This window comes from Hylobates moloch, unplaced genomic scaffold, assembly GCF_009828535.3.
Source record: "Hylobates moloch isolate HMO894 unplaced genomic scaffold, HMol_V3 SCAFFOLD_14, whole genome shotgun sequence".
In the NCBI taxonomy this organism is placed as follows: Eukaryota; Metazoa; Chordata; class Mammalia; order Primates; family Hylobatidae; genus Hylobates; species Hylobates moloch.
This window is the reverse complement of record NW_026652289.1, coordinates 11,960,768-11,986,412: the sequence shown is the minus strand read 5'-3', so window position 1 is coordinate 11,986,412 and position 25,645 is coordinate 11,960,768. Positions and strand designations below refer to the sequence as shown.

Genomic DNA, 25,645 nt, shown 5'->3' with positions numbered 1-25,645 from the left:
AAGATGCTTGTGCTTAGGTTTTCTGCCTTAGTCACATGGAAAGATGAGCAGAAACGATTTCCTTCTAGAAACAGTTTTTTTCTAGAAACATAAAATTGGAACCAAGTAGACTGAGAACAGAAAAAAAACACAAAGTTGACCTGGTAGGATGTTTTACCTCTATAAACCTTATAGTTGCTAGCCTTTGAGGGAGGCTAGATGAGTTGCTAATAATGCCTAACCTTAGCAATGGCTTGAAGTAGGGGTGCAGGGGTTATGTAGGTGTGTATATGTATTTAAGATATATATACACACCTGCATATTATACACACACACATATATACAATTCTTTTGAATCCTCAGCCATTTAAGGTTAGGTAGAGTGATTGCCATTTTACAAGTGGAAAACCTGAAGAATTAAAACACAGACTTGGTCATACATATGGTAAATACAGTAGTTTAATGAAATTTTGTATTGTACCACTCAGCTTCAACTGTTAATTTCCAGTCTCCTCACCTCTATTTTCTTTATCTTAAAATTTTTTTCATTAATTTCCCTTGGCTAACATGACTAAATAAATTTCAAACTTAAAGAGCAGTTCATTTAACACTTGTATTTTTGCCTAGATCACTAATTGTTTGAATATGCCTTATTTTATCTTTTTTTAATCTGCATTATTTTGAGAGTTGCAGACATCTTGACATACCTTTCTTAGGGATAAGGGCTTTCTTCCTAACCACAACATAGCCATCACATTCAAAATGGACATTGATATGATACTACCACCAAATATTCAGTTCATATAGAAATTTATGCTGTTCTTCCAGTAATAGTTTTTAGTGTTTTAATTCAGTATTCAATCAAGGAGCATGTATTTACTTGTTTAGTCTCCTTTAACAGTTCCAAAGCCTTTGTCATTAATAACAATGGCACTTTGAGGAGTTTTGGAGTCCAGGCCTACTGTTTTGCAGAAACCCTCACTTTGGAGTTGACTGTAGTTGCTTTTTCATGATTAGAGTTAGATTAGTCATTGTTGACAGGAATGAGTATTTCATAGGGATGTCAATGCATCACATCAGGAGGCATACCACTTTGTTAAGCAGTCATTTGGTTAGATGGCATTCACCAGAATGCGCCATTGTGAATGTACCCTATTTCCCTTTTGTATTAAGTGATCTATGGAATAACAAACTTGAGACTGAATATTTTGTTCTCCAACAATCTGCATTGGTTTTAGCATCTGATGGTGACTGAATCATTATTACAGGAGTACTTTAAAGCAAACGTAGTATCATTTCACCTGTAAGTAATTAGTATATAAGAAATAAGGACTTTTTTTTTTTTTTGAGACTGAGTCTTGCTCTTTCACCCAGGCTGGAGTGCAGTGGCGCGATCTTGGCTCACTGCATGCTCTGCCTCCCGGGTTCACGCCATTCTCCTGCCTCAGTCCCAGCTGGGACTGGGACTACAGGCGCCCGCCACCATGCCCAGCTGATTTTTTGTAGTTTTAGTAGAGACGGGGTTTCACCGTGTTAGCCAGGATGGTGTCGATCTCCTGACCTCGTAATCCACCCGCCTCGGCTTCCCAAAGTGCTGGGATTACAGGTGTGAGCCACCGCGCCCGGCCAGAAATGACTTTTAAACAACCATAGTGCCTTTATCACACCTAACTACAGTTCCTTAACACCTCATGTTCATGTTCAAATTCCCTGAATTGTCAAAAGTCTCTCTCTACAGTTTTGGTTGACTCTGAATCTAAACAAGGTCCACAAGTTATGTTTGCTTAATGACCTTAAGTCTCTTACTCTGTAATAGCTTCTTCCTCCACTCTTTACCTTTCCGGATTTGACTGGTCACTTAATGCTGTTTATATATATTCTTCTATTCCAGGTAATTTCTCTAGACCCATAGGTAGAAATTTGATTAGATTCAGGTTTTGTTTTGTTTTGTTTTGTAAGAGCACTTAAGTGGTCTTGGGAGGGATAGATCACATCAAGAGGGACACATGTCTGCATTTTAGAGAAAAGATTAATTCTTGGTGTGGGTACAGATGTTATCAGCCGCTTGCGTCCATTTTGAAGTACCCCAGCAGCCTTTCTCCTGAAAATTGTAGCATCCCTGTACTCATAGCCTGGGTGCATTACTTCAGGGCTCACCGGTGGTGATTTTTCTCATTACATTAGTCCTTTTGCATCAGTTAACTGGATTTTATCTGACTTGTGTTTATTTCTAGTTTGTGTGTGTGTGTGTTTGTCTTCCTGAAAGGTGTTGTAAAAGGATGCATTCTTCATCTTTATTTCAGAAGGGATGTTCATGAACTCCCTTAGTGATCCTCTCAAATGTCCTCGGTTTTCTCATTTGTAAATTGGGGATCATTATCATGTCTGCCTCTTGGGATTTTTTTTTTTTTTTTGAGGTGGAGTCTTGCTCTGTCGCCCAGGCTGGAGTGCAGTGGCGCAATCTCGGCTCACTGCAAGCTCCGCCTCCCGGGTTCACGCCATTCTCCTGCCTCAGCCTCTCCGAGTAGCTGGGACTACAGGCGCCCGCCACCACGCCCGGCTAATTTTTTGTATTTTTAGTAGAGACGGGGTTTCACCGTGGTCTCGATCTCCTGACCTCATGATCCGCCCGCCTCGGCCTCCCAAAGTGCTGGGATTACAAGCGTGAGCCACTGCGCCCGGCCGGGATTTTTGTTAGGATTAGCTGAGCTCAAACATGTAGTGTAAAATTAGTAGTTGGCACATGGTGTTTGGTAAATGCTAGTTACTAAGGTAACTTTTTTAGTTTTGTGGGAACTCTGAACCCAAGTGTAATGGAGAGGTGGAAGAGGGAGTTCTTCATGAGTTGACATCAGGGTGCTTGGGTTTCTGTTGGGTGAACTGAAGGGAGTTGTTGCTTGCCGGCACTGACCTGCTCTTTGAGCTGTGTGGGAACGGTTGCCAGCAGACACGCACAGGGAAGGTCTGCACATACCACTGCACACTAAGAGGTGGATGTTGACAGTTGCAGCAGTAAAACTCGAAACACATTCCACAGCGGAGTTAGCACAGTGAAGGGAAGTGGGCCAGACTGGTGGTAGGTGGTAGGTTGAGGGAGATGGTGGCTCCAGATACAGGTTTTTACTATGTCATGGGCCACTGAGATTTTTATCTGAATGAACATATTTGTCTAGTCCAGTTGGCCTTGTCATTACACATACCCTCAACTGGAGCTATTTGAGATTGCAGATCACTGGTGGAGGAGGGAGGAGGCTCTTTCTCCCTTTAGGCCTCTTTAATCTGCATCTCTTGTTGCTTAAAAAACCCACTGTTGATGGTAATATAGGATATTGGAAGTTTAGCAGTCTTGATGGCTAAGAACTTAGTTGTTAATATTTGATTTTTTTATTTAACATTTGAGTACCTGTAATATGTAAGATGATGTTCTGGACACTAGGACACATCAAGGAACAACACAGAAAATTCTACCCTCATGGAGTTTACATACATGGTAGTGAGGAGACAGAAGAAATGTTTTAAGTTTTATAGCGTGTTAGGTGTTGAGTACTGTGGATAAATACAAAGTTGGAAGGGAGGTATTGAGATGGTCAGGGAAGTTACTTTTGTGCAAAGACGTAAAAGGAGAGGAGACAGGTCTTGTGGAAATCTGGGGTTACAAAGTGTTGCCTGCATAGGAAATAGCCAGTCCCAGAGGCTAGTTTGGTCCATTGTGATGTAAGGGTTGACTGCTTGCTGTGCTAGTGCCCTGTAGTGGGCTGAGGGCAGAAGCATGGAGACAAGAGGCCGGGACAGTGATCTGGATGAGATGGAATGGTGATTTGAACCAAGGTGCTAGTAGTTGTCTTTGATTCTGGATGTATTTTAAGTAGAGCCAACAGGCTTTGCTGATGGATTGATTGCATGTGGGTTGAGGGAGAAAGTGAGCAGTCAAGGATGACTAAAATTTTTGGACTGAGCAATAGTGAGGATAAAGTTGCTGTTCTGAGATGGGGAGGATTGAGAGTAGAACAGGTTTTTCGGGCAAGAGCAAATTACTCATACCCCTGAACAATAGGCAATTGCAGCACTTCATCCATTAAGAGCAATTGTCCATAAATTTTACTGTGAGAACCCTTGCATCTGTAGATTGTACAGCTAATTCTTTTAACTTAATGTTTTAAAGTTGTGGGAGTTGATAGATAAAGATTGGCTTAGATAGAATCCTATAGCCTGTGATGACTGGGTCAAGTATAGAATACACCTTAAGACTTACTATTTTTCCCCCTCTGGCGGAATGACAATTATTAACACTGATAAAAAGAATGAAGGCAGAAAGCCTTGAACTTAAATGGTGAGAACATAGATAAGTCTGGTCTTACAGCTGACTCGTCAGGGCTTTGCTGTATGTGAAGCCTATGCCTGGGACTTCTTTTTACTTTTAATCTCTTCATTTTCTCCGTACACATCCATTCACATGATCACACAAAGATTTCAACTGGTTTTTATCTTATGTGCTGTTTGCAGTCTTACTTTGTTAACAATTGTTACATATCCATCTTGGGTATTTTCAAGTACAACTTTTTAAACATGCATGATCTTTTATCAATATCGTTAATGTTTCTTCCTGTCAGTAATGTCCTTTTCATTGAAGGTAGTATTGCATAGTGATTAAGGGCAAAAGCTATTTAGACATACAGATGTGAGTGCACATCCTGGCTTTAACACAGACAACTGTGGCCTGGGGTGAGTTATACTACCTCATGGCTTCAGTTTTCTCATCTGTAAAATGGTCATAATAATTGTACTTATCTCATGATTGTTATAAGGATTAAAGTAATGCACATAAAACTAGACACAGTACCTAGATGGTGTTAGGACTTAGGTTAGTGTAAGGTTTTTTTTTAATTTCCATTATTTATAACTCACTTATCTTTGATAAACAGTCTTTTACAAGCAGATAGTGTTGAGCCTCTTGAATTCTTCTCATTGAGTTACACAAATGTTTGGTCAAGATTACATAGTAATAGGCATTGCTGCTCTGTTATTTCATATTTTCTTTTATTTTTGAGACAGTCTCACTCTGTTGCCCAGGCTGGAGTGCAGAGGCTTGATCTCGGCTCACTGCAACCTCCACCTCTCTGGGTTCAAGTGATCCTCTTGCCATAGCCTCCTGAGTAGCTGGGATTACAGGCATGTGCTACCACACCTGGCTGATTTTTGTGTTTTTTTTTTTTTTTTTTTAGAGATGAGGTTTGGCCAGGCAGGTCTCGAACTCCTGGCCTCAAGTGATCCACCTGCCTTGGCCTCCCAAAGTGCTGGGATTACAGGTGCGAGTCACCACGCCCGGCCTGTTATTTCATGTTTTCATTTATCTTTAACAAAGTGGGTTGTTGGGAGTTTGCTCCTATATGTGATCTAGTATCATTCACATAAAAGTTAAAACCAGTGATAGTTTCATAGTTGTTCTTCCTCCCTGACTGCCATATCTACAAGGTCTTCTCTGAGATTTCTATAAAAAAATTCATGATGAGCCAAACTCATTGGTAGAATCAGGTTAAAATGAATATATCTTGGGCGGAGTGTATATGGATGAAGTAAATCTGGTGGTTTATGAACTTTTCTAGGTGAATAAGATTTTATTTGAGGAAATGATTTGCTTTGGAAATTATCCATCCTTAACCCCTCCCCACTCCTGTCCCAGGAGAAACTGATAAAAGTAGAGCTGTTCTGGTGGTAGAGGGTTGGGATGAGGGCCGCAGTCCCTCCCGACTCTGCCTCAACTTCACCCATCAGAATACAGCTTCAGCACCATTTGAGTCCAATCAGGGTTTTGTATAATTAATAACTTTTAAAAACATGAGGGTGCAAATTTAATAGAAATGTTTTGTCAAAAAGATTTAAGGGCAAATTCTTTATATTTTAGGGATGATTAAAACATTACGGTACAGGCTGAATATCCCTTATCTTAAATGCTTGGGACCAGAAGTGTTTTGGATTGTGGGATATTGCAGATTACTTGGTGGCTGAGCATCCCAAATCTGAACATCCCAAGCCCAAAATGCTCCAGTGAGCATTTCCTTTGAGCATCATGTCAGTGCTCAAAAAGTTTCGGATTTGAGAGGAGCATTTCAGATTTTGGATTTTTGCATTAGGGATACTTAATCTGTAGTGTTGTCTTTAGCTCCACTTACAATTTAAAACTGCCTGAAGTTCAGGCCAGCTATATTAGGAAAACCTGTTTTGCTCTTCGTGTTACTGATGAACCGCTACAATATCCTTGCTCCACATTTTTAAAGTAAGCAAGGGTTGAGGACGGTCCTGTGTGAATACACATACAGTCTGCATCAAGCGTTGGTAGTCTATTCCACCACTGGAATTTGCTTTCCTAGACCTTGAGTCAAGGTGACAAAAGTGAAAGCATGTATGAAAAGTCTTAAGAATTTTATATACATGTTTTCTTCTTGTATTTTACTTGACGTGATTTAAGTAGGAGCTAATAGTTGATGAGACAGTTGGGAGTCTAAAATGTTTGAGAGAGCTACGTCTTTAATGCATTATTTTATCTAGTTCTTCTATATATAAATAACTTGGGAAAATCCTAATATGCCTTGCACATAGTTGACAGTTTTATTTGAAAGGAACTAATATCACTTCTAGTATATTAAAGTTGTAGGGAGTAAACTGACATTTACTGAGCCACCTCCCCATTGCACTGGGCAATACTAGCTTTTTCTGTTACTTATTCCTTATAAATCATAAGAAGCAAGTTGGTTTCATTTTAAAAGCCAGACAGTTGAGACTTGTTGAGGCTCATAGAGATGAAGTTGTTGCCTGAGATCCTACAGTTAGGAAGTGATGGAGCATGGAACCCAGCCCTTAAAAACTGTGCTGTTTTCTTCTGTACCATGCCGCCTACATAGATGTAGTACCTACACCCACCTGCCTTCTTACAGAATCATGAAATCTATCTGTTGGGGTGGGGAGAAAACAAGCTTGGGTATGCCCATGTTTTTTGTTTTTGGAAGGTTACACAAAAGTGATTGTAATTCAGGTAATTAGGTTTTCAGAGGTGTCTGTGTGTTCTATAACCCTTAAATTATTAGCTGGCTAAGTGAATATTTTTCATTTGGATCAGAGAATGAGCAGGGCTCATCAAGCTTACCATTGAGAGTGCTGGACTAGGCGTCTCAGATTGTACCTTGAGTGTGTGGTTTGTAAATTGACTCCAAAGCTAAAGAGGTGGTTGTTTGGTCACGTTTAAGATTATTGCGTACTACTCTTTGCAGGCCTGCTTGTGTCATTGAACTTATGACTTGGAGCCCTGAGTATAGGAGATAATTTTTCTTGTTCCTTGTTTGGTTTTTATGGCAGGTGGTTTTTTATTTTATTATTTTTTTGATAGAGTGCCCATATATCCTGCAGTTTACAGATAGTTCCAGAATAAGTTTTTGGTTTGGAAGATAAATTATATGGTCACCCAGATAGTACAAGAGAGATCTGGTCGTGATAAATAATTACATTTTGGTTAACATGGTTATATCACCTGAAAGAGTGCTGATTTAAATTTGGTCTTACTTTTTTCCTCTATTTGGTCAAATGCAGCAAATATTTATATTTACACTTCTCTATTTGGATTAATTCTTCAGTTACAATTTAATTTATCCAGATACGTGGAATAGAACCAAAACTGCATTCTAATTCTGTGCAAAACAATAAAATACTACTTTCTGAGAAGGATGCCTTCTCTTTTGGGAAGAAGGGGAATCTGCTCCGTTTCAAGGCACCTTTGTGTTCGAGGTTTGGCTAAATCTGCTTATCACCACTAGGGGACTGTTTCTTTTTGCATTCTACAAGTATTACTCCCATTACAGAAGCTTTTTAAGAAAAAAATGGACTACCAGGGAACTACATGCTTTTCATAACTATACCTATTTTATTGTCTTATAATTTTTACTTGAGAGGTTTGCCTGAATGGTGAACTGTGACAAAAAGCATATATAAATATAAAAATACAAGTTAAAAAGCCTCATGTTAGCTGAAGATTCTTCCATGTGTATTCTTGTAAAAATAAGGGAACCCTGGACAGTGCTCATTGTATTTTGTTGAAGAAATGTTTACTTCTTTAAAAGGAAGAAAAACATGTATATATATATCATACTGTATATTCAGAACCATTTTTAAGGAATGTAGTTTATCTCTTGAAAGACTGAAATTCAAGGCTGTGACTATGACTAGAGTGTAAAATATAGCTGTATTGCATTATAGTATTTTATATATTTCTACAAACTAAATTGACCTGTTTCTGGTTTTGTTTTTCCTTTTCCAGTCTTTACCAGGTGCTGGTCTCTGCATGTATTTTGTTTAAGTTGGAAAAATCTAGAAACCTACCCACAGACTGGTATGGTATCCAGTGAGAAGGGAACTGTCCACAGTGGCTTTGAAGGATCTGAGGAAGCCTAGGTGGAGAGTTGAGAATTCAGCCTTGAGCTAGTGTTAGGCTACTCTCTGCTACCTCTCCTGTGGGCAGAGCGACTTTACTAGAGAAGTTAGGAGTTGGGGCTAGCATGAGAACTTCATGCAGTTTGAGCATTCATCAGGCAGCAGAATATAGCTTCTATATCTACCTTGCATAAATCAGATTTGACAATGAAGAACAATGTTACTGATAGTAACAGTGCTTCCCAGTGATTGAGGAAGTGCTTGTTTTCTTTTTCAGCACTTTGTTCTCTGAACAAATAAGCTGCAGCAGCTATTATGACACATAACCCACCCTATTTCCCCCACCCCCAAGATGAAACCAGAAATACCCACTGTGTTTTTCTCTCCCTTCTTTGGAAAGCACGTGGTTGCTACTGCCATTGGGAAGAGTGATACCTGATTAGCCTGGTAGCCTTCTGAAAATTGAAGCAAGTGGCTGAGGATGACTTGGATGGCTGTTAGGTAACAGAGAGCCCTGGAGGCAGGGTTTCATAACTGCGAACAGCAGTTTTCATTGTAATTGACATAGCAGTTTTCATTGTAATTGACAAGCTTCCCTTATGCAGAAACATTTAAGGATACCCTTTTAAATAATGTTTACTAGTCATCTGATTAGATTTTATTAAAAATTTAGATGATTCTTCCTACATAATGTCAAAGCATTTGTTTAAAAACTTGAAAGCTTTTGGGGGCGGGGAAAGGTGGTCATAGAAATTTGATCATCTTCAGGATTTGGCAGGTATGAAGTGATACAAACCTCAACTTTTAAGATTTTTTTTTTTTTTTTTTTTTTGCTTTTTCTCTGGCAATCTTATTTATGCCAGCCATTGACACTTAGAAAGGATTTAAATCACTTTTCATAGCATAATTATTGTAGTGCTTAATGCTTTAAAAAGGCATGCAGATGGGATTGAGACATTTCTATCCAGGCAGTTTTTTCTGCATTAGAGCTAAGAACCTAATTTTGTAGGGCAGTAGTTTCTAGGCATTATGTTTAAGCTCCTTTTGTCAGTGAGAAGCGTGTTGTAAAGTTTCTAATACTGTGGTCTGTTTTGAACAGTTTTGAGAAGAGGTAGCTTTAGTATAATTTATAGGACTTAAAAGGAAAATGCCTACATTCATCAGAAAAAGAATGGAAAAACATTGTACTCTGAGGTTGCCTTATTGGAAAAGGAGAAATCATTTAGAAGTTAATGTGTGGAAGGCATTAGGTTGAATAAAAATGTTTTTCGTATTGATCTGTCAGCTACAATTACAATTAATTGAAAATTTAGTATTTGTCTCTTTTTCAGGAGAAAAGCCATCAAATTTTAATACATTTAATTTTAGGTAAATTTAAATGTCTGTTTTGCAGAGTGATTATCTTAATCCAGAACTGAAAAATTCCTGATGGTCCTACTGAAGATTTATCTAATGGTCAACAAATGTCTGTTTTGTTGAGGTTTGGCGGACATAATAATAAATCATTTTTTAGTCTTCAGAAAACTTTTCTCCTCCTCCCTTTTCTCTGCTTCCTATACCCTTCAACAAAAAGCATTACAAGGAAAAAATAAAATCACACCTTTAGTCAGTGCCGTTATCCTCTCAGAGGTTCTTTTGGAAATACTGCCTGATGAAAAGGAAGAGAAGGAAATTACCTCTTTTAAAGTTTTCTTTTTATCTTCTTGCAGCATCTTCTAACTAGCAGAAATAATACAATTTTTGAGTTGTTTTGTAAGTTGGATATTTCTAGTTTTGTGTGGAATGTCTTGTTTCCCATTAGGGCAGGGGGCGTCTCACAACTTCTAAGTTACTGTATGACAACTATATCAGTTTAAGAAGCTTTATAACAATACATTTCCAGAGACTGAGCAGTACTTGGTTTTCTGTATTTAAATTTTCTGAGGGTAGGTGATAACATCTAGTAAACACTACCTGCCTGTTCCATCCAGGACCCTAACTGGCCATAAAGTTAGCCCCAAACTCTCTTGGGATTCATAGTATTTTAAGATTGCATTTTTGTGCCCTTATTATGAATATAATTAGTGTTTTCTCCCCTTTAGGGTGCTTTAAGATCTTAGTACCTGTTCCAGTCTGAGACTACCACAGTGAGACAAGAAAGGGCAATGCTGTGGTAGGCAGTTAGCTGCTGAAGTTAGGCCACTTAGATGAGGTTGATGAATTTTTGTCCTTAGGTCAAAATGATAATATTCTCACTGACATAAGTATCAGCTGTGATCATATAGATTGCTCTTTCCTGTGGAACTGAAGTGTATTTAAAAATTTTTTTTTCTTTTTATAAAGAATGTCTTGTTGCGCCGTGTTTGCTAGACTGAAAGTTTCCTCATCACGTGGTGAGACCCTCCTCTAATTCAATCTTTGTCTTTTGTCTTTGCTGCCTTGCAGGGTTGGTACAGTAGGCTTCACTAGACTTAGCTGCAACTCAGAATTTCTCCTCCAGCACCTGAGTAAATGCTGATGGTCTTGTGGAGAGTGGATTAAGAGTACGAGCTAAGTTCTCAATCCCAATTAAGAAGCGGAAAATTTAAACTGTCTTCTTCAAAGTTTATCACAACCACCACCATCAAGACAGCAAACCAAAGGACAAAGACTTTGACCTGCTGTGTTGCTCTGTGTAGTCCAGTTCACGTATGGTTTACAGACTTGGCTGGGGTTACTAAAAATAAATAAAAAGTTGGACACTTCTGTCATTGGACGCTATTATTCACAAGTTACCAGAATGAGAGCTGTACTGGACACAGCAGACATTGCCATAGTGGCTCTGTATTTTATCCTGGTCATGTGCATTGGTTTTTTTGCCATGTGGAAATCTAATAGAAGCACCGTGAGTGGATACTTCCTGGCGGGGCGCTCTATGACCTGGGTAGCAATTGGTGCCTCTCTGTTTGTGAGCAATATTGGGAGTGAGCACTTCATTGGGCTGGCAGGATCTGGAGCTGCAAGTGGATTTGCAGTGGGCGCGTGGGAATTCAATGCCTTACTGCTTTTACAACTTCTGGGCTGGGTTTTCATCCCAATTTACATCCGGTCAGGGGTATATACCATGCCTGAATACTTGTCCAAGCGATTTGGTGGCCATAGGATTCAGGTCTATTTTGCAGCCTTGTCTCTGATTCTGTATATTTTCACCAAGCTCTCGGTGGATCTGTATTCGGGTGCCCTCTTTATCCAGGAGTCTTTGGGTTGGAATCTTTATGTGTCTGTCATCCTGCTCATTGGCATGACTGCTTTGCTGACTGTCACCGGAGGCCTTGTTGCAGTGATCTACACAGACACTCTACAGGCTCTGCTCATGATCATTGGGGCACTTACACTTATGATTATTAGCATAATGGAGATTGGCGGGTTTGAGGAAGTTAAGAGAAGGTACATGTTGGCCTCACCCGATGTCACTTCCATCTTATTGACATACAACCTTTCCAACACAAATTCTTGTAATGTCTACCCTAAGAAAGAAGCCCTGAAAATGCTGCGGAATCCAACAGATGAAGATGTTCCTTGGCCTGGATTCATTCTTGGGCAGACCCCAGCTTCAGTATGGTACTGGTGTGCTGACCAAGTCATCGTGCAGAGGGTCCTTGCAGCCAAAAACATTGCTCATGCCAAAGGCTCTACTCTTATGGCTGGCTTCTTAAAGCTCCTGCCAATGTTTATCATAGTTGTCCCAGGAATGATTTCCAGGATACTGTTTACTGATGATATAGCTTGCATCAACCCAGAGCACTGCATGCTAGTGTGTGGAAGCAGAGCTGGTTGCTCCAATATTGCTTACCCACGCCTGGTGATGAAGCTGGTTCCTGTGGGCCTTCGGGGCTTAATGATGGCAGTGATGATTGCAGCTCTGATGAGTGACTTGGACTCTATCTTTAACAGTGCCAGTACCATATTCACCCTCGATGTGTACAAACTTATCCGCAAGAGCGCAAGCTCCCGGGAGTTAATGATTGTGGGGAGGATATTTGTGGCATTTATGGTGGTGATCAGCATAGCATGGGTGCCAATCATCGTGGAGATGCAAGGAGGCCAGATGTACCTTTACATTCAGGAGGTAGCAGATTACCTGACACCCCCAGTGGCAGCCTTGTTCCTGCTGGCAATTTTCTGGAAGCGCTGCAATGAACAAGGGGCTTTCTATGGTGGAATGGCTGGCTTTGTTCTTGGAGCAGTCCGTTTGGTACTGGCCTTTGCCTACCGTGCCCCAGAATGTGACCAACCTGATAATAGGCCAGGCTTCATCAAAGACATCCATTATATGTATGTGGCCACAGGATTGTTTTGGGTCACGGGACTCATTACTGTAATTGTGAGCCTTCTCACGCCACCTCCCACAAAGGAACAGATTCGTACCACCACCTTTTGGTCTAAGAAGAACCTGGTGGTGAAGGAGAGCTGCTCCCCGAAAGAGGAACCATACAAAATGCAAGAAAAGAGCATTCTGAGATGCAGTGAGAATAATGAGACCATCAACCACATCATTCCCAACGGGAAATCTGAAGACAGCATTAAGGGCCTTCAGCCTGAAGATGTTAATCTGTTGGTAACCTGCAGAGAGGAGGGCAACCCAGTGGCATCCTTAGGTCATTCAGAGGCAGAAACACCAGTTGACGCTTACTCCAATGGGCAAGCAGCTCTCATGGGTGAGAAAGAGAGAAAGAAAGAAACGGAGGATGGAGGTCGGTACTGGAAGTTCATAGACTGGTTTTGTGGCTTTAAAAGTAAGAGCCTCAGCAAGAGGAGTCTCAGAGACCTGATGGAGGAGGAGGCTGTTTGTTTACAGATGCTAGAAGAGACTCGGCAAGTTAAAATAATACTAAATATTGGACTTTTTGCTGTGTGTTCGCTTGGAATTTTCATGTTTGTTTATTTCTCCTTATGAACTTAAGGATATGGTGAGACACTAACTTAAGACAATACTGACTGGTCTTTGGGGAAAAAAAGTTATGTAACTGTTGCATCTCTCAGGCATTGTTTACGCTGTAGGTTTTAGCCAAATTTTACTTAGCAGAAAATCATCTACTTACAAGACTTTATTTTCCCAGAGATGGATGAAAGTAAATCTTCAACTTAAGTGAAGCAAAACTTAACAGACTGAATTGTGCAAATGTGGTTTTAAATTTTGCATACCAAAGTAAGGAGAGACCAATTATTCTCACAGAGCACTTAGAGCAGAATATATGTTAAGTTACCATGAATTAAGGTATACTGTCTGCACTGCCAAGTCTTGGCAGACCTTCTTACCCTGAAGTAGAAGATTTGCTCATTTCTAATTTTTTTTCTGTCTCTGTAATCCCTCTTACCATTAAGAAAAACTTATTTCTTAGACATTGTACAATCAGTTATGTACTGAAAATCGAATGTGCTTGTGTAATACTTGTTTCAGGACAAGTTCGTTTGCCAGGTTCATTTTGTTAGCATGAGCCTACGGATTCTGATTGCCAAAAGAAAGAATGTTTTCCTGTAGGTATTTTTGTACCACCAGTAGTATATGGAATGTTAGGGAAAAACTTTGTTCCAGTTCCTTTTATTTTTTTCTTTCTACTTTCAAGTTTAAGTGAACCATACTGAAATGACCAACGAGTCTGCCTGTAAAGTTACATGTCATGATTGTATTGTTAAATGATTATGGGGGAGAAAATGAAGTAAATGTTGCTGATGATCCCCATATTTATTGATCATGTTAAGGTTGTTCATATAGTTTGGAAATGACCAGCCCCCTAAGCAGTGTTTGATTAACTTATGCGAATCAGATGATTACTCATATATTCTGCTAATTTTCTAGCTTTGTTCTTGTTATTTGGAAAAATTGTTAGCCACATGCCTTCCTAAGTGGATCCAGTTGGAAGATATGTCCAGAAACCTGAAGAAAAATTGACGCTGCCTTTGTGTGCTGGATTGCTCTATTTGATTAGATGATGATATATCAAGGTTGAATTTTTAGAGGGAAAATTTAATTCTGATATCTCATTGCATCCTTGATAAGTTTTTCCCTGATTTTTTTTTTTCCTCAAAAGACTTTCCATCTGTACACAGCCTCTACATTTTTGTTATAGTGACTTAGAGCATGAGGATGTTTCAATGCAAGCTGGCCATCGGTAACAGAAAACTCAGTGCATACTTTGCTGTTGTTAGGTTGTCAGTATAGTCTTTCTGTAGGATGGATAGCATGTTTGAGAGGTGCCAAACAAGAACTTTTGGGGTTAGTAGTGTGTCTTGTGGAGAGTATTACAGGACTGTGTAATTATAGGACTCTAACTTGACATGGCTTGGCACTCACTTGCAGCTAGTGGGTACACAGTACAAAAGATGTTAGAGAAAAGCTCTACAGATTACGTACTTCTGTGTCTTTGTATGCTCAGCGCTGTCCTTTGTCCTCCATGAAAGATGAAGGAAGCAAATTATGTATGTACTTTCTTTGACTTTCTTTAATCTCTGATACTTTTTAGATTGCATGATTTTACTAGGCTTGTATTTAGGGAAATTACTTTCATAAATACTTTTGTAGATTTTGAATCAAAACTCAGTCTTTTTAATTTTTTTGTAGTCTATAAACTAGTTTCATTATGATGGACTTGATTAGTCCAAAGTTAATTTTAGAAATTATCAGGTAGCATAGTGTCTTCCCATGATCAGGAGGCTTTCTGATGGACTGAGTCTGTAAATGAAAAAATAATTTATGTATGAATAGCATGTATTTCTGAAGAGCTTAGAGTGCCTTGTAGAATTTTTTTCTCAATTTTATTCTTGAGGTTTATAATTTGGGGGCCAAATAGATAGAGCTCATCCTTTTCTTGTTTGGAAGTTGAGGCTGCGACATGTCCAAGGTTATGAAGTCTTATTTGGGAAGAACAGAAACCAGGTCTCCAAATCTGGACTCATGGTTTGTTCAGATGTGTCTGGACAAATGGTTGTCAATGTTTTGTCCTGTTTTTTCAAAGGAACTGTTCTTCCTTTGGGACAACCTTTTGGTGTTTGGGAAAGTAATAAGATCTTGGATTTTTCAAATTAACATTAAGTTGTAAGAACTAAAATTTTCTTTGAACCACACTACTGTGTAATTCAGTGATAATTGACATATTGACTGGGCAGCCTATCTCTTCCATATCCAGCGTAAATGAATAGGAAGTGTTTGTGATTTTTTTTTTTCTCCCTTTATTTAACATTGAGTCCTAGTAGTTTGGAGAATTAGGGTCCCTCTACCTTCTTTCTGCTCTTGTCTTAGTAAGATACATAAGCTACATCATCTTGTGTCTGTGTGTATATAGCAGTAGGTCAAGTTTAGAGTACTAAAGTCTGTAAATAAGGAATGACTATTAGCATATTCATTAGAATTGTTTATTCTTGCCAATATAAACATCATTTTATTTAGACTAACGTCCCTGAAGCTTGTCTTTCTTATTGCTTCCCAGTAATAGATAATGTGCTCGAGTAAGTTTGTGAATTGCTGATTGCAACTTCATTCAGGGACCAGTCTTCAATCTATATTTCATTAGAATGATTGTTCCTGGAATGATACATGGACTGTCTTAAGCTAGCAAAATGTTCATACTTTACACTGACTAAATGGGTCCTAAATGATGACATTGGTCTTTAGACATTAACGTGTATATTTTTATATTAGCTCAAGCTAAGGTTCAGAATTGAAGATTGATATTGACTAGAATAGCTAAAAGTCAAAATGAGTTGAGGACACTGGTCTTGGAAGGTAGAGAAAAATAAATGTCTTACCAGGTGTTAATGGTATCCCCAGTTCTTAAGACTTTTGTCTTCTCAGGCAGTTTTAATCTCAAGATCTGATGAGAAGGGCATATTACATTGGTATGCAGGACGATTATTGCGTATTTTGTGGGACCTCTAATTTCCCTGGTCATCTTTCAGAATATTCTGTTCTGCCACCCCCAGAGAGTAAACACTTGAGCCCGATTTCTTCTTCCCCAGCTGTTCTTTCCTGGGAGTAATTATGCTTTGTCTTTAGATTAGAGAAGCATCAAGCAATAGCAGTGGTGCTGTGTCCTTTGGCCTAAATTCAATAGATCTCATCTCCTAGGGCTTCCTTTTCACTTGGCTCAAAGGATCCATTGTCTTTTGGCACAAAGAGGCTGGCCAGGGTCAGGTAACCATAGCTCTTAGGGATGATACCTCAAGAAATTAGCTGGGGCCCATCACTCTGTGAAACTTCACATTTTAAGAACTGAGCTGAGGGGGTTGTTATGCACTTCTGTAACCTGAGGCTAAGCAAGGGGTTAAGTCTTGTGAGAGCCAATTGAGTGTGTCTGTATTCGCAGTCCATGGCTTATTTTCTTTATAGTGGGCATATGGATCTTCCCCCCGACTTTGAATATCATTTGGTGTAGCCTATGGGTTATTTTCATTCTTTACCACCAAATAAAGCGGCTTATTAGCTACTCAGTTACTTGCTACTCAAAGGTTAGGTCTTCCCTGTTCCTGCTTGGCAGTGTTAAAACTTACAGGGTTACCTTATGTTGATTTCCCTGGCTAATTTTGATCAGAGGCATGATGACTGGAAAGGGATCACATGGGTCGTTGGGGGTGACACCTCACTATTTCCTAGGTTTGGGTAGAGAGATGTATACAAGACTTTTCCTGTTAAATTATGTGACTACAGAGACTTGCCAGAACAGAATTTTCCTAAGAAATCAGAAAAATGATTAAGTGAGATTAAGTACGTGGGTGACACAGAAATTAGCCCGTTGGTAAAAGACAACAAATATTAGCTTAAAATCTGCATATGTAGAATCATTTTCATGAGATTCTAGAGCTTGAAGCACCTTGGCTCTCAGCTACTTTAAACTCCTCCCCATATAAATTAGGGCACCAATAAATAAGTTTCAGATTTTTAAACCCTGGTTTGATGTTAAGCATTATAAAGTACAAAGTTTGTTGACACAGTAGAGATAATTTAATAGAAAAATGCTTTGAGGCTTCAGTATTTGTAAGATTTTGCATTGGCCAGATGCTAGGTTGTTGAAGGCATTTCAGTGTTGATAATAGCCTGAGCAGACTTCTTTACAAATGGGATATATTTCATATGTGTATATGCCCACTTACCATTCAGAGAGACTGGTCTTTCTCTTTGTCTTCCTTCACGTTGCTGTGTCAGTTCTACACCTAGTCTTTTCAGCACTTAGCAAATTCAAATTTTGATTTTTTTGTCAGCTTAGTTCACTTTAAGGCATATTGGCATGGTGTGTGAAAGTGACATTTTGCCCCAGTATTGAGGACTTTTAGATCCAAATAATGATTCAATAAATATAATTATGTTTTAAGTATACTGAATTTCTGTTAGCTTAAAATGTTAATTCTCAAGAATGATTTTCTCACTTTGTGTTGGCTAATAATAAAAGCACTATTTTATTCTCAAAACTCCTTTTTCAAAAATTATAGAGAGAGCAGTAGTGATCATTTATGTGAGCCCCTTTGAAATGATGGTGTCAGAGTGCAGAGAAACAATGGAGTTTTGATGCCAAAAAGGTTTTTTTGCAGTAAAAGTAAAAATTTGGAATTAGTTGGCATATAGAGGAACCCTTTTGTACTGGAAGGTATGAGGCTGGATTGTGAAAAAGTAATCTTTCGATTGCTAGACTTGGTTAACTTAGGGCTGCAAATCTTTTTCTTCTATCAAGGTCACTTAATATGGAATGTTTTTGTCAGACTGTCCTCTGTTGGAATACTTTAGCTGTTCAGCTACTTTGACTCCTAGAAGAGAATTTAGTTAAGGTTCAAAGTAATTAACCGGCTTTGCCAGTGGTGAGTCCCACACCGTTATTCACTTAGTAGTCATATAAATGTTTTTATTTAAACTTCTCTCTCTCCAATGCTGAGAATAAGGCTTTAAATTACTGATTCACCTTTAAAGGAGTGTTGTGAGAATTGATGTAATTTGTGTTTCTGTTTCCATCTAAACTTCTTTATAAAAAGAGGGATTAGTTTTTTTGTTTTGGGGTAAGCACCTAATTTACCTGGTAACCAACAACCCTAACCATTGGCATATAGTCTTTCACTCGGAAATAAACAAAACTGTTTGGTATATCTGTATCATTGCTAATCTTGTACACTTTACTTTTTGGGCAGTACCATACATAGTCTGAGGCTGTTGACTTAATAACCTTACTTTATGTAATGACTCTTAAATTCGGTTACCTGGGTTCACAGATTGCTTGAAGAGAAAGGATGCTAGAATAAAGTAAGCAGCTGAAGAGCAAGCAAATCAAGACAAAACACAGTGGTGTCAGATTTTTCGTAGTGTAGGAACAGTGGTTTTGCTCTATACCACCGAAAAGCACTATAACACAATTGTTGCCCGTGATACTGAAGCTCTTCCCCTCACTTCTAGGTTGTTTACATTCAGAGCTCTATCAATAAGAGGAGTACGTATTACAGTGAATTCGACAACAGCACAAGTTGGCAGTAGCTGTCCCCCAACCTAATTTATCTTGGTAAATTCACCGTTTCCTAGTGCTGCTGGATAAAAGAGTGTTTACTTTTTATTGCTCTTGGACAGAGTAGTCTAGATAAGTTTTCAATTTATCAACATAGCCTAGACTTCTGTAAGTGGAATGTTCATTAGTAACTCATCTTTTTGTTATTATAAGTGGAAATAGAAACGAGGCTTATTGCTATTGTAGAAATCCCAAACTGGCACAGGCCAGTATATATGATATTCCATAATATAACCAGCTTTTGAAATTTATGTGTTTGGATTAGTGCCTTCTGGTTACCAGTATTGACTCTGCTAGTTTGCACCTTTCCGTTCTTAACAGAAAATTTGTATTTGTTATTCCTCTTAAATTTTGTCATAACTAGTGAAGGAAGTAAAAAAAAAAAAAAAACATGCATTATATTTACATACTTTATGTGCCGCCTTTATTTAGGTTCAGTGAAACCAGGTAGTTCTGTATTTGTGTTGCAGCCTAAATGTTGTTTCTTTTATATCCATAATTAAAAATTTAAAGTTACTTATGTTCTGTGATCTTAATTTTGTTGTTTTTCCATTGTAGGTTGATAGGTATATCTGAGAACAGGTATGTGACAACAGTTTATATTCCATGATAGAAAGCTAAAGTCCATAGAAAGCACAAAATCGTGTTCACACATTGGTGTATCCACACATAGAAAGCACAAGACTAATAGTATTCTCTGTATCCCACAAGTGCCAGTCATAAAGGCCACCAGGTATTTGTCTCAGAGTTGCTATGAGGACTACAGTATTGATAAGCCCAAGACAATGCGGTATCTAAACTGGTCCTAATGGTAAGGGATCCAAAGGAATAATCTCATTAAGTTTGTACCACATTGATGGAGGGAGAGAATATGAATGTCAAGAATGCCAAAATTATATTTGAGGGTTACTAGCTAAAATGGGGTTTGAGGGCTTTTTACTGCAACTTGAAACTAGAGAAACAGGGACGGATGTCTAGGTTTTTGGTGGGTGGAACAGGTGACACATTTCTGCTTTAAGCTGTAGTGTCATTGGGGTTTTTTGTAAAAAATCTTAAATCTTTTAAGAAATATTACCTCTTAACAGTGCCCCCCCAAACATGCAGAAAGTCATACTTTAACAGGGCAAATACTACTTGTCTTTGATTTTTTTGTGTATGTTTGTATGTGAGGGATGAAGTTACCTTTATTTTTTTCCTATACTTGACTGTGCCTCATTTTAATAAAGGATAATTTGATCTGAGTGTTCTGAGCATCAGATTAATTCTGAAGCATATTTGCTAGAGGAGCTACTTTTCTTTTCACAATGGGATGGAGAGGATTCTTTCACTTGTCCCATTAACCCTCTCCTAGTCTAGATGAGATGAAATCTGTTAATGTGTGTGCAGAAGAAAACGTATGTTCTTCTACTCAGCATTGCCCTTTTCCACCTCCTCACTTCACCTCCGAGTAGCTTGTTTATCAAGAATGAATGAATGTCTTCGTCTTAAATTTTGCCCATATGTTAAAAGATGTAATTCTCAGAATGGGAGAGAAATGACTACCTTTGTTCCTACTCTTTTATATAATTACCTTTTTAGGGAAAGACTTGGTCAACTCTAATATATCTAGAAGGAAGACTATATCTGGTGTAGACTAATTTGAGATGTTTTAGAAGAGTTAACCTGAACACTTTGAGGGAGAGATTATTCTTGCCAGCAAAAAGCTAGCCAGGAATGAGCCTACCACATTATTTGAGAATATCAAACCTCAGGCCTGGGGGGATGATGGGAAGAAGAGTACCAGAAGTGCAGGAAAGAGAAGTTTGAGGAACATCCTTGGCTTAGCAACGTGTGATAATGCAAAGCTGTTATAACCTGTTAATCCTACATACTATGTGTTCTGTACCTTTACATGTTTTTAAATTTAAGATAGTTTGTAAGAACTGTACAAAAAAATGCTTCTAGAGATTTCTTTGGCAGAAATGCCTTTCATTTATAATTTCATGGAGAACTGCTTTAATTAGCCTAGGTGAAAAGTAGTCCTAGCAGTGTAAATATGTATAATTAGAGTTTTCTAATTTCACTGTGAGATCTCTAACTTTTGAGTGGCAAACAGATCAAGTCTTTTGCTCATAGACTTTTCTGTGGGGTTATTAAAATGCAAAAGCTTTATTTTTTTTAATAATGCCATACTCCATTAGTGTCAGATGATGGTATGGAATTTGTTCCCTTGCTTTCCCCCACTGTTACTGCTTCAGTTTATAGATTGCCAGCAGAGTTCAGAAATAGAGCAGGGATTTACCTGTTCTTTGCTTGGACATCCCATTTTCTTTTGTCCAGACCCATGTTGGCAATCACGTATGAACTGTGTTATACTTCTCAGTGCTTTTTTTTTCTTTTTGATAAGATGGATATCAAAAATAGTTGCTGTGCAAAAGTTAGTAGTCTTCTTCAAGAAGAAAACCAATTCTTTTTCTAATAATATCCTGTGAAATTGCTTCATTCATTCATTTATTTTTAAGCCAAATGTCAGCAGAGTGCTGCTGCTTTTATCTAGTAATTTTGATATGTAAGTATTAATGCATTTTTAAAAGATGTCTACATTGGAAAATGTTCTTCCCAGTGTCCTGCTTATGATGCTTTGTTCAGATTTTTTGTAAGAGACCTGTTAGTACACTGGGGGTGTGTATTGTGTACATGTGTCATTTTAGTTAGGCATTGTAGACCAAATGTGATTATAAATGAAGTTGATGAACATTAATTTTGTTATTAGTGAGTTTTTTGAATTGTAAATGGATTTCCAGTTTACCCTCTGTTGTCCACAGCTTTTTTAATTTTAAGGTTTGACTAATTGGATCCATCTCATTGTGTACAGTGTTTTAGTTGCAAGCAGAAAGTAGAATTTGGTATAAAGCAGGTTATTTCTATATTGAAAGGAGTACAGTTGAAATTGTAGATTTAAGATTGTTAAAATCATGACAGTTCTAACTTGTCTGTTCTAACCTACTGTGTACAATCTGATTTTTTAAAATTGTAAACATGTATTGATCTTGGTTTCATGTGTTTTTGAAAGTGTTATTGTTTAAAAAATGAAAAAAGCATATCTGCTAAAGAGCTGTCAGTTTTCATTACTGACTCTGTAAAATACACTGTTCTTTGTGTACTGTGTGTTATTTTGCCAGCTGCTGCATTAGCCTTCAAAAGTATTTGGAAACTTAAGATGAACTACATTTCTTGCAAAGTACATTCCTTTCTGTGGTATTTTGTCCTGTAACTGAAGTATAGTAATTATTTTATGGAAATGTTAGTAATTCTGTACCAACTTTGAATAAAATGAAAAATTTATATTTCTGTGACTAAGTATTTTCAGTATGAACACCGCCACAATGTAGTGTTCTGGGTCTCAGAGTTGAAGAAGTTTGTACCTCAGTTTCTTTTGCCCTTGGTCCGTGAATGGTTTCCAGTGAATTTCCCCCTACCAATTTTTGTCATTTTTAATTTTTGTAAACGCTGACTCACAGGTATTGATGGAGAATAGGATTATATGTAAAACAGAGAGTAAAGTAAAATATTCTTAATTTTTTCACTTCTAATTTTGAAATTTCAAGTTATAGGAAAGTTGTTAAGAATGGAAGGAGGAATTTAGGACTTGACTGCATCCAGGCTCACCAGGGGTTAACATACTGCCTGCCACATTGGCTTTGCCATTCTTCTGAAGCATAAATATTTTTTTCTGAACCATTTGAGATACTATTTGCAGACATTGTTCCCCTTTACTCCCTGAGTACTTTGTGTGTATATTTCTTAAGAACAGTCACTCATCAAACTGGACAGAAACAGTGATTTTGAATCAAAAGACTATTCAAATATTCCTGGGTCCAGTAATGTCTTTATAGCAGCTTTTCCTCCCCTTTCAGAAGCCAGTTCATTGCATTTAGCTTTTATGTCTTTTGCCCCCTTAAATCTGGCTCACTTCTTGGATTTTGTCTTTCACAGTATTGACTTTTTTTTTTTTTTGGCAGTGGGGGGGGAAGTGTGACTTGCTCTGTCGCCCAGGCTGGAATGCAGTGGTGCGATCTTGGCTCACTGCAGCCTCTGTCTCCCGAGTTCAAGCAATTCTCGTGCCTCAACCTCTTGAGTAGCTGTGATTACAGGCATGCGCCACCACACCTGGCTAATTTTTGTACTTTTAGTAGAGATGTGGTTTTGCCATGTTGGCCAGGCTGGTCTTGAGCTCCTGACCTCAGGTGATCCACCTGCCTCGGCTTCCCAAAGTGCTGGGATTACAGGCGTGAGCCACTCTGCCCAGCTGGTATTGACATTTTTAAAGTAATACAGGCCAATCATTTTGTGACTGTCCCTTTTCAGTTTGGGTTTGTCTGTTCCCTCATGATTAGATTCACACTATGCATTTTTGGCAGAAATGCAAAAGTGATGCTATCTCCCTAAAGCTTCACATTAGGAGGCATTGGATGTGTTGTCCCATTATCGATGATATTAACTTTGATCTTGGTTAAGGTGGTGTCCACCAGGTTTCTCCGGTGTTACTATTTTTTCCCTTTGGTAATATGTAGTTAGTCGGGGGATACTTAAAAACCATGTAAATAACCTATTTCTCATCAAACTTGAACCCCTAGTTTTAGCATTCATTTGTCTATGAATCTTGCCTGAGTTGTTACTGTAATGGCTATTTTCTGGCCTTTTTTTGATGGGGAGGATACTGTACTCAAGAGCTTCCCCTTTTCCCGTTCATTTGTCAGTATGAACTCCTGGATTATTTTGTTCAGTGAGTTATTATTCATTACTGTCATTATTTTGCTCAGATGTTTCCAGATTTAGCTGGTTTCTTTTATCAATAGTTTCTTTGTCCTTTGTGACGTTTCCATCAATTCTTGAGTGCTTTGCATTTTCCAGCACAGTAAGATGTTCTGGGTGCACCGTGTCATTTCCCTGCCTCAGTCTGGGGACTGGGCATTTAGTAGAGTGGCTTGGAGTACTCACTGCTGTAGGGGTATCATGACTTCTGGGCCCTTTCAGTGTACAGAACTAGGAAATACACATAGAGTCACATATCTTATAATGGTGTTTCAGTGAACAATGGATGACATATATGATGGTGGTCCTATAAAATGATGGAACTGAAAAGTTTCTATAGCCTAGTGACCTTGTAACATACCATAACACGTTACTTCTGTTGATGGTGGTGCTGGTGTAAACAAACTGCTGCCAGGGGTATAAAAGTGGACAGTAATGTCTTAAGCTTTCACATTCACTAACCACTCACCCAAAGCAACTTCAGTCTTGCCAGCTCCATTCATGGTAAGTGCACGTTATGGGTATACCATTTTTTATCTTTTATACCATATTTTGACTGGACCTTTTCTATGTTTAGATGCTCAAGTACTTAATCATTGTTGTGCAGTTACCTACAGTATTCCCTGCAGTAACTGCGTGGGTTTGTAGTCTAAGAACAGTAGGCTACACCACATAGCCTAGGTGTGTAGTAGGGCATGCCTTCTAGGTGTGTGGAACTACACTTTATGATTGTACAAAACAAAACTGCCTAACGACACATTTCTCAGAACATGTTCCTGTTCCTAACTGTGCACATCTACAGATGCCTCTGGTTCTAAACCAACACCAGTGGTTTCTTTTTAGCCTTCCCTCGGTGTTTGTATTTCTCTTCTCCAGCAGTGAGAAATCTGATAATACTGATGCAACTCATTTTGTTGAATCCTGTAACACCTTATAATTAATTTTTGCATAGATAGAGTATTCTACCTCGTATTTGTTTGCAAGTTTGGCTGAATGTAGAATTCTAGGTTAGAAAGCACTTTCCTTCAGAAATTTGAAATCATAAAACCATAGGAATTTTCTAGCCTCTAGCCTCTGTGCTCTAAAATTTCAGTTAGGTGCCTTGACAAAGGTTTTTCCCCTCTTTTATCTGCCACAGAGTATAAACCTTCAAATATGCATCTCAGGATCCAACTAGTCCTTAAACTTTTGACCAAATGTATTTATTTTAGTGTCACTTCACCCCCACTTCCCAGAGGTGCCCAGTGTTGGTATGGTTGATTCTTAGTTTTTCCCACTGTTGATTTTCTACTTCTACTTCCTTTCTTCCAAAATGTTATTGCTAATGTTTCTTCTCGTATTCTTGTGAGGTTGTACCTGAAAAAAAATCCTGCACAATATGTGCATCAAAACATCACATTGTTTACCTTGAATATATATCATTTTTATTTGACAATCATACCTCTTTACAGTAGTTCTAGTAGGTTTTCAGGTGGGAGCATAATTAGGTGCTTGTGTTGAACCCTCTGGCTTGCCTGGAAATTCTGGTACTTACCCTTTAACCTTTGAAGGTTGAAATTTCAGAGCCTATTGCCCATTTCTGCCCTTCCCTGAGATAACATGTTGCCTACCAGAGGCACAGTTGGAGTTTTAAAATTCTGCTTATTTCTAAGTGCTAAATGATGAAAATTGTTTACATTTCAAAGGGGCCTTAAAAGCTGTGTAGTTGGCTGGGCATAGTGGCTCATGCCTGTAATTCCAGCACTTTTGGGAGGCTGAGGCTGGTGGATCACTTGAGCCCAGGAGTTCGAGACCAGCTTGGGCAACATAGCGAAACCCCATATCTACAAAATACACAAAAGTTAGCCACGTGTGCTGATGCACACCTGTAGTCCCAGCTACTCAAGAGGCTGGCTACTCAAGAGGCCGAGGCAGAAGGATTGCTTGAGCCTGGGAGGTCGAGGCTACAGTGAGCTACT

At 38.6% G+C, this 25,645-nt stretch overlaps 2 protein-coding genes across 2 annotated transcripts in view; both read left to right on the top strand.

Annotated features, from left to right (window-relative positions):
• Positions 1 to 3,713: 3,713 nt before the first annotated feature.
• Positions 3,714 to 25,645, top strand: part of MRPS6 (mitochondrial ribosomal protein S6) — a 53,134-nt gene continuing 31,202 nt past the window's right edge. The window contains exon 1 of the mRNA XM_058427335.1: positions 3,714 to 3,809. Coding sequence (XP_058283318.1) covers positions 3,780 to 3,809 — 30 coding nt within the window. The 5' untranslated portion in view covers positions 3,714 to 3,779. The remainder of the gene's footprint in view (positions 3,810 to 25,645) is intronic.
• On the top strand, positions 10,494 to 19,457 carry SLC5A3 (solute carrier family 5 member 3). Its single transcript, XM_032175663.2, has one exon. It carries the CDS (start codon positions 11,156 to 11,158, stop codon positions 13,310 to 13,312), a length of 2,157 nt encoding a protein of 718 aa, XP_032031554.1. The 5' UTR covers positions 10,494 to 11,155; the 3' UTR covers positions 13,313 to 19,457.

Excerpts from the sequence above, each read along its gene's own strand:
- SLC5A3 (XM_032175663.2), top strand. The coding sequence starts at position 11,156 with ATGAGAGCTGTACTGGACACAGCAGACATTGCCATAGTGGCTCTGTAT.